The sequence below is a fragment of the Sinocyclocheilus rhinocerous genome, unplaced genomic scaffold, assembly GCF_001515625.1.
Source record: "Sinocyclocheilus rhinocerous isolate Xijiao unplaced genomic scaffold, SAMN03320098_v1.1 scaffold2219, whole genome shotgun sequence".
Classification (NCBI taxonomy): domain Eukaryota; kingdom Metazoa; phylum Chordata; class Actinopteri; order Cypriniformes; family Cyprinidae; genus Sinocyclocheilus; species Sinocyclocheilus rhinocerous.
In genome coordinates, this window is record NW_015644357.1 from 112,697 (window position 1) to 122,525 (window position 9,829).

The window sequence follows — 9,829 nt, forward strand, 5'->3', positions numbered from 1 at the left end:
GTGTGTGTGTGTGTGTGTCTGTGAGCATATTCTCCATATTGGATGTGTTTTACCATCAGCCATACATCCAGTTTGGCCTAGACCCTAAAATATACCACCTTAAATGCCTTCATGTGCTTGAACCCCGGTCATTGCTGCTTGCAGCTATATTTGTTTTTGTTTCTGTTGCACAGTCCTATTTATTATCAACATAACAAGCACTGTGTGGATTTCATATACAGGAAGTGAATCAGCAGAATCAACAGATTTCCATGTTGGAGCTTGAGAAGGCACAACTTCTTCAGCAGCTGGTGTTTTACAGCACACCTGATTGATGACATCCGCACATTTTCAACTTTAATTACAAAAGGGTTTCATTCAAATCACGCAGTTAACGGTAAATAGTTAAAAATGCTTAGAAAAGACTGAATGTTAAAATTAATTTAAGCTCTGGTATACACCCAGTATACACACAATGTGGTCTTCCATTATTTAACTGAAAGAGAATTACAGATATAATGTTTAATAGTTGTTGTTGTTGTTGTTTTTTTCTTAAAATATTTGTTTATCTGACTTGTTAGTAGTGATTCAAATACCTACATTTATACAAAACAGGTTTTGAAGTATAATTCAAGTATAATTGAACAATGAAAATTCTATATTATGGATAAAATTAGTATTGCAAAATCACTTGTATTAGTTTTGATTTACATATAAACATTTAAAGAGGGGGTAAATATTTATATTGCTTGTCATTATATTATTATGTATTTGAAAAAAATTAATATATTTTAAAAACTTTAACCAGCTGCACTGAAAATGTCACAATCAGATTTAGTTTCGATTTCGTTTTTATGGACTATTAGTTTGTATTCGTTGTTTTCATGTGTTTCCTTTCTGTTTCTAGTGTTCCGAACACTACTTTGTTTTCAACTGTTACAGTTGTTATTGATTATGCTGTGCACCTGTTTTTTGTTGAGTTCCTCATTATCTTGTGTATATATGCCCTTCGTTTAGTCTTTGTTTGGCATCGAATCTGAATCCATAAGTGTTTGTGCTGGGATGTCCTCTGGATGGACAGGCCCTGGAATGTGGGGAATGGGCACTTCCACAGTCAGGGGGATCCGATCAGACACAGAGATCTGGTCCTGATCGGGTGGATCAGAGCTTGCAGATATTCCAAACTGGCTGAAAATTTAACATAACAGCTTCAATATGTAAAGACATCACCAAACAAAGAGGAAAGTAAGGGCATATATATGCAGGATAATGAAGAACCCAACAAGAAATAGGTCACAACAGAATCAACAACTATGGAAACAAACAAATGTTTCCTTCCTGCTTCTTGTGTTCTGATCACATGAAAATAAGGAATACAAACTAACAGTCCATGAAAACAAAACCGAAACTAACTCTGATTGTGACAATTTCAGTGCAGCTGGTTGAATTTTTAAAAATATGTTTATATTTTCCAAAAACATAATATAATGACAAGCAATATAAACATTTACTCCCTCATTTTATATGTTCACAAAACACTGCTAACAATATAATATCTGTTCAGTTGGTGGTCTTTACAAGATCATGACTGTATTAAATCTAATGATAATTAAATCTATTAAATCTAATCTGTATTAAATCAATGACTAATACAAGTGATTTTGCAATAGCCAGAGCCTATGCCCTCCATGGACCCTCCACTGATGGAGAAGGTTGTCCCAGAGCTAGAGCATGTAGCCCTATTTATTTTGAACTGTGTCTGTCCTGGAGGGAATATTGTTTAAGTTAGACTTCCTGGAGTGGAGTCCCACTCATGCTCCCACCTCTGAGGCGTGTTTGCCTTTGCCGGTCCTGTCAGGATTCATTTACTTGCTAGTCCATAACTGTTCCCAAGCGCTCCCCCTCCACTGGTTTCTTCCAGTAGCCATTCTCCTCCTTCTCTTCTGGTCCCACCCAGCTTCCAAGCTCCTCCTCCTTTGCCACTGGTCCCACCTAGCCTCCAATCTTCTTCGCTGCTGTTTCCACCTGGCTCCTGGCTCTGCCCCCTTCACTAGCTCTGCCCATTGGGCTGAGTCGCCAGCTCTCCTTAGCCCTCCAGCACCACCAGAATGACCACAGTCTTCTGGCTTGGAGCTTGTACAGTAATCAAACCATGGTCAAAGGACCCAGAGCCTTGTGACCATTTGGTTTGGCTAGCTTTCATAGACTTTTAGTTTGTATTCCTTGTTTTAATGCGTTTCCTATCCCTTTCATGTTCTGTTCACTAGTATCCATTGTTACTGATTGTTGTACACCTGTTTCTTGTTGAATTCCTCATTATTCTGTGTATATATGCCCTTTAGTGTCCTCACTTCTTGTTTTACCCATTTTTAAGCAGATATGTTTCTTCATCATTTTTGTTGTTTTTGTTATTAAACTGCTAAGAGCTGCATCTAGGTCCATATCTTTTCCATCGGCCTCACCCTAACAGAAATCTGAAATTACATTAAAAATAAAGAACAAAAGTGGCATTAATTAAAGACAACTGTATATATTGCACAAAATAAGAGATTTTATATTTTATTTATTTGAATATTTAAATCCGGACCGAAATCAGTGACAGTGTATTTAAAACATACTATTAAGTCAAAAGCTACAGAAATTAATGATGATATATGCACCTAACAAATGTAACATTTAAATACAGGCTTTAATAGTTAAAATGCATTTTATTACTGTAATGTGTCATTTCAGATGTAATGCTGTTTCAGTGGTAATGCATTTGTATGAAATTCTAAAACCACAAGCCCATTCTAAACCCCACTTTTAAACGAAAACTCTTTTCACAGTTTTCACCAGCTGTGCATACTAACATAAATAACATACAGTAAGCAACATACTCTGTATAATTAAATAGATAAATTAACATTGTAACCTAAAACAGATAAATGTCCTTTTTCAGTTTTTTTTCCGTATTAGTGGCACTTTTTGAATTTGTGCTTTTGAAATTATTATTATTATTAAATATTTTAAAGAAAAAATATCAGTTTTCATATTATTATTATTATTATTATTATTACTAAATCAACCCACCTTTAAATTTGATTCAAAACCGAAATGGAATTGCGTCAATCTACTGTAGACCACAGACCACCCAGCAGAGAGCAGCAGAATAGCATAGAAACAAATTAACGTACTGTACCAGCGGTGTTCTACTGAAAGCTGTTCAGTTCTGCGTGATAGCAGCTTGCTAATTGGCTCGTAATGCATTACAGTATCCAAAATATTTCTATTTATCTTAATATGGACAACTCTTAACTGTAATTGTAAGCTGTATATTTTCAGGGATCTTGCTTCAGGTCTACACCAGGTAAATGTTTTGATTCCCAAAGCCTGTTTTTAGCTTTTCCAATTGTAGTGTGGTCTGTAAAATAAAATGCCTGTATTTGATGCCATCTGACTCCCCAATTCTGATCCATCTCTGATCAATCTTTCCACTCCGTAATCTTTTTTGATCTATGTTCACAAATTGCAAAAGGTCGCTCTCCCTCCGTCTCTCCCTCCCTCTCAATTCAATTTTCAATTTAAATGAGCTTTATGGGCTTGCCTTGTACAGTATTGTAATGATTGTATAATCATTACATAAACGAAAACAAATGAATAAATGTATATGAATGCATAAATACCTTTTTTTTAAATATAAACTACAAGAAATAACAAAATGTAAATAAATAAATAAATGTACATATTCAGACATGTTAAGATGTAACAATATTTCTGACACTAGTTTTGTCCACTGGCTGACTCTTTGTGTTTATGGCAGGGTGCTATATTTTACTGCTGGAGTTTTCTCCCAAAATATATCTTAATTTTTCTGGATTTGGTTGAGAAATATAATTTGGTGCGATTTGTTGCATGGATCGATAGTGGTCACAGTGCAGCAGGAAATTCAGTTTCCACAGGCACAGAAAGCACAGAAAACAGTCTCTGCTCTGGTGGCTGCCATCTCTGTGCTGTCCTCTCTTTTCTTTTCTTTTCTTTTCTTTTCTTTTTTCCACTTTTTCTCACTTTTCACTTTTCTAGACAATCATCACTCAGTCTGTATTTGGTTAATGTCTTTCTCACTTTATGCTTTTTCACGCAGCTCGGGTATTCTGGTTTGTAATCACTTTTCAGTTGTAAATAGAGTTTCATTTTCTTTTGTGGCTTTCTTTCCAAAAGGCAATGTACTGTAATTTTGTATTTGTATTTTTATAATTTGGTTGGGTGTTGGTTTGGATGGAGTTTCAGCACCAGCTGTGAAAGAGCACTGAGTTCTGCTCCTCACACTGCAGGGCAGTCATTTTAGGTGTTTATAGAATTTCAGAGCTCTTTTTTTTTTTATACTGATCACTAAAGGGTATTATAAAGGTATCTCTGTTTGGTACTGTTCTGCTTGGACATCTTCTGATGTTTTTCAGAGTCAGTGGAAAAGTCTCTTTTATGTCCTAAGTTTTTATAACTGTGACCTTAACCATAAGATACACCAAATGCGCTCTTAAAAATAAGAACCTTTTTTGTCTAAATGATTCCATAAAGAACCTTTAACATATGAAGAACCTTTCTGTTACACAAAAGGTTCTTTGTGGCGAAAGAAGGTTCTTCACATTATAAAAAGGTAAGAAAGAGATGGTTCTTTAAAGAACCTTTGACTGAATGGTTCTTTGTGGAACCAGAAATGGTTCTTCTATGGCACTGCTTTGAAGAACCTTTTAAGCACCTTTATTTTTAAGAGTGTAATTCATTGATTAGCGAATCAGTTAATATATTAATCAGTTATATTATTTGTTATTTGGCATATAAAATGAACCCCAAAACAAAAAGATTAATAATATATTTTTAAATGTATAAAACGTGGTGCTCTGGAGAATGACCACAAAAACAAAATGAAGCTTGTTCTACTAAGAAACTACATTTCTTAGTAGAAGAATAATTCTTTGTTATCAATAAATTATTACATTTTTGTTGCTGTGTTTATTTGATGAGACCTTGCCAGGTAGTAACAGTTTTATAAATGCAATGTGAAGCCACTGTTTATAGTGATTTGTAAACCAACATTTTTGGAGCTTATTGCTTTATTATAAATCATTTTCTAAGACCATGGTAATTTATGACACTTTTACTCAAGACTCGCCATCGAGTGTAATAACTTTTGATTGTGATCTAATGTAAGGTCTAATGCTAAATTTATCAAAATCCAATGAAGAAGCAAGCACATGAGTACATTGTCTTCAGTTTTTTTGTATTCAAATGTTTTACTTTAAATAAAAGATAAATAAAGACAAAAAAAATCATCCTTATCCTTGTGATTTAGGTACCATGAGCTAACAATGAATAAAAAATGAATTATCATATTTTATATATATATATATATATATAATATTTGCTTATAATGAACAGTACATTCATAAACTAGATGAGTAATGTTTATCAAGACAAATGTTGATGTTGGCTGGCCTGAAAGTTTAAAATTATTTCAATGTCTTGGAAATTGAATGCTTTCTAGCTAAAACCAAGGTGCAGAAAAAAAAAATGATGCCACTGAATTAGTGTAATGGTACCAGCACATGTTCAGAGATCTTCCTGATGTGCCCTCTTTTCTGCCGGCTGTGTTTATAAAGCCTCTGTCACAACACGTTACTGTTCGTACCCTGGTGGTCTCGCAATGAATTTCCAGCAGCTGATAAGAGCTATCTGCTGATCATATAATACATTTACACCAAAACACACACAAAGCCATTTTGCTTATCTAAGACTAAATATGACTCCTTGCCTTTCCACAATTACATGTGACTACATGCTGTATTATCAAATACAGCTCACTGTCTACAGAAGGTTTTTAGACACATAAATCACACAAAATATCAAATTGTATGAAATACTTCTCAGAACTAACTTCTCTTTTCTGAGCCATTTTTGCAATGACTTTAGCAACTGGTTTTAAGGATTTTTTAAAAACTGTTTTATTTATAAAATCTTTAAATAATAAACAATTTAGAAAATAATTTTCACTTTTTAAATATTTTATGTAATGATAAGAATAAAAATTTCATAGGGTCTTTTTCAATATCCAGTCCTGTCTTGAGCCACTGATGTTGATGTTTTAGAAATTTGAATTAATTTAACTGGACTGCTAGTTTGCTTCAAATTAATAAATAAATACATTGGCTTTTCATTACCCAAGATTTCAACACTTTGACGCATAACTGTGATTGCTACATATATTTTTAGCTAGGAAACTTTAGCTAGTTACTAAAACCTAAATGAGCGACCTGTTTTCTAGTTAAGAAGTAGCACCAAAGATATAGGCTACTGTATATACCTGATGTATTATTGTCAGTTACATAAATGAAGTGAGACAACAGAAACACTTCCTAAAATCATAACGTTAGTGGACCGCTTGAAATCCTTCACGGCCACCAGTTTAAGAACCATTGCTGTGGGATAATAATGTGACAAACTATTTAAGATGCCACATATTTGTATAGGCTATATTTAAAGTCTGAGGAAGTGCAGCATGCTCAGAATGTTCATTCTAATAAAAGTCTGTTAGCTGGAGCTTTTTAGGTATGCAGTTTTTTATACTTCTTTTTATTGATGAACAAAGCATATTGTTTTTACTGGGCTGTATTTAGTAATCAGTCTTCAAGTATTCCATTCTTACATAGCCTTTGACATCTTCATGCTTTCTTCAATCTGAACTTTAACTAAAATCTTGCCTACAGGAAGCAAAAGGTCATCACTTGGTTCATATTTCACCTGATAGATCTTGTGCACTCATGCACTTCTACAAATTTGTGCAAAACAAATCCAATAACATTTTTTTTTTGTTACTAGCTTGGTGGTGTTTCTGTGATTGTGATCTTGAGGAAGGCTATTATTGTGCTAGCAATGTGATTGAACTTCCTCCCTCCCTCTGCCTGCCACTGAGCCATTACAGTCAGGGTACCAGCAACTCTGTTAATTACCAGCTCCTATTCACACGGAAGCCATGAATGCGCTTTGTTGACACTCTCATTCCACCTTGACAGAGCGTTCTTCCAGCCTTTATGGTTCATTGGTTTTCCCTTTTGCTGGTTTTCTGTCTCTTACTGATTCCCGGTCAGTTGCTGCAGTTAAGAGCTTGCTGGTACATTAGCAAGAAAAGGACATGCATACCACTTCTCTGTAGTTTAGATAAAGCGTGGAGAATAAGTTGAGATGAAGGAGGGCTTTTGTAGCTTGATGTGGTTTATACTTCCTCCATTTCCTTTTACAAAGTACAGAATACATTCCAGAACATATTATCCAGAGGGGCTTGCATGTCCACATAGGCTGTGGGTGTTTGAGGAGTATTTAGGGGGAAGAGATGGTGAATATGATAATAACATTATAATGTAAGCAACAACACAAACACACAGGAAGCCAATATCAATCCTTAACCCTATTTAGCACAATGAAGAATGGGTCCATATTGCTCAAATTTAAGCACAAAGGACTCTTTCTCTTACAATTTTAATACTGTATCAATTTTTTTTTGCATAGAAGATTAGAATATTAAAATGAAAGTTGGAAATATATAACCACCTGCCATAACAACTTAGAAGATACAGTAGCATCAGGAGCATTTCTAGCCTTTCATTCAAATTAGGCCATTGATATTGATACTCAAATTATATAAATAGTTACCTGCACGTGTCACGAATCCGGTCCGTGGTCTTCCGTCTGCTCGCCATCAGAGGTCGCCTTCTGATTACATTGACTCTCACACCACACAAACTGTTGCACGTCACCCTGGACTACATTTCCCATGCTCCATTGTACTGATTGGACTCACCTGCAGCCAATCACACACACACTATATAACAACCACTCAAATCCTTCTCTAATCGCCGAGTATTGTTCTGCGTTTATCACTCTCCTAGTGATAGCTGCTTTACGGCGCCATTTCGTGTTTTCATAGTCTAGTCTAGTCTAGTCTTGCTATTTCCTGATTCCTGCCTGTATACCTTGGATTATCTATTGTTTTACCGTTTTTTACCAGACTCTGTTTGCCCCTGCCTGGACTATTGTTGCGTACCTGGATTACCTTTCTTTGCCTTGCCCTGCTGGATATTGTTCGCCGGAGTCTGATCATGTCTGTCCTTGGAATACTCTTGTGTCTTGCCCGTGCCTTACCTGTTTGCTGGTGTTTCGACCCTGCCTGTGTTATTGACTACGTCTCTGTCTAATAAAGCTTGCAAATGGATCTGCACTTCTCTCATCTCGTTCGCCCGGTTACAGCACTAAAGAGTCGTTCACAAGCTGCATGATAATCTGATAAATAAATAATAAATAATAAATGAATAGTTGATATTTCATTACCCAAGAATTCAGATTGCTACACATACTTTTAGTAAAAAAAAAACGCATCATATGACCCCTTTTAAAAAAAAAAAAATCAGAAGACGGACCATGAATATGATTGATACAGAGCCTTTACATAAGTGGCTGCTCATCACTTCCTTGCAATTTTCCTCTGCTGTCTGTGCTTTTTATGCATACATTGTGGAAATTAGACAGCTTTGGTCCTGATCCATGCAGTTACATTTGTGTATTTTATTGCAATTTGCTAGTTTTATAAAAGCAGTTAGACACTGGAGGCAGTGGTGTATCATGAATATAGTCTCACTTCTAACAATAGAAACCTAACACTGGGCTACTCTTTGACCATGACTACGTTCACAATATAACACAACCTCTCATATCTTATTGCTTGTTTTCAAAGACCTCATAAGTTCAATGTATGTTGGGTTTGACAATGAGCTTCATCAAAGATATAATCCTAAAAGGAGAAAATACTTTTATGATTAAATAAACAAATTAACATTAAATATATTCATATTTTTTAATTTAATATTAAAAATATATTTTAAAAGATACGTTTTTACATATTTTAAATGTTTAATATTTAAAAACATTTAAAAAGCTCTAAACTGTAAAATGCGATTGTAAAGCATAAAGATTAAGACAATAACACCAAGGTTTTCTGTAAAGCTGCTTTGAAAATGTGTTTTGTGAAAAGCACTGTCAACATGACATTTAGACCAGTGTTGTACTTTCAAATGTTGCTTTCCAGCTTTCCAAATGGCAACTTTTCAAGACTTTCAGCAGGAGAATTCATAACCTCGAAATAACTAAAATAAGCAGAAGTAATTAGGCCCAATTTAACCTTTCTTTTATTTGTTTGTTCCTTGAATTAATGTTTAGTCAGAACAACATTCACATACATTTTACACAAAATTACAGAAATGGAAATGGTTTTAGTTCTTCTTCTTCTTCTTTTTTTTTTTTAGTTTTTAGTTTAGTTTTTCCTGAGAGGAAACTAAGAACATTTTCAGGATCAAACCCACACAAGCAGCTCTAATACCACAGTTAAAGAGTGTATCATCTGGAAAGCATAACATTTGTGTACAATCATCTAATAAGCATCAAGTGTCATCAACAATAAAACAATTTAATGGTGAGCATACAGTTTTCAGTAGCCCAGATCAATGCTGTCACTCACACTATAGTCCATGAGTTCCTCTGCCCTTCTCTGAAGACAGTCCTGACATTCCCTGAGGTAGACTGACCTCCAGAAGGTTCTGCAGGTGTTTAATGTAGTTTATGGCAGCCCGTAGTGTCTCTACCTTGCTGAGTCTTTTATCCTCAAATTCCTGTGGCAAATGTTCGCGGAGTCTCGCATATCCCTCATTGACGCATCGAACTCTCTGCCGTTCTCTCTCGTTACGTTTGTGGATAAATGCAGGTTCCAAAGAGTAGTTGTGCACACTGACGTTCCCATGGTAGGATAGGTAGGAAAAGCACCCAA

General features: G+C 35.1%; 1 protein-coding gene across 1 annotated transcript in view; it reads left to right on the forward strand.

The window, feature by feature from the left end:
* Positions 1-438, forward strand: part of LOC107758208 (suppressor APC domain-containing protein 1-like) — a 6,193-nt gene extending 5,755 nt beyond the window's left edge. Inside the window, exon 4 of the mRNA XM_016575891.1 lies at positions 222-438. Coding sequence (XP_016431377.1) covers positions 222-314 — 93 coding nt within the window. The 3' untranslated portion in view covers positions 315-438. The remainder of the gene's footprint in view (positions 1-221) is intronic.
* The last annotated feature ends 9,391 nt before the right edge of the window (positions 439-9,829 follow it).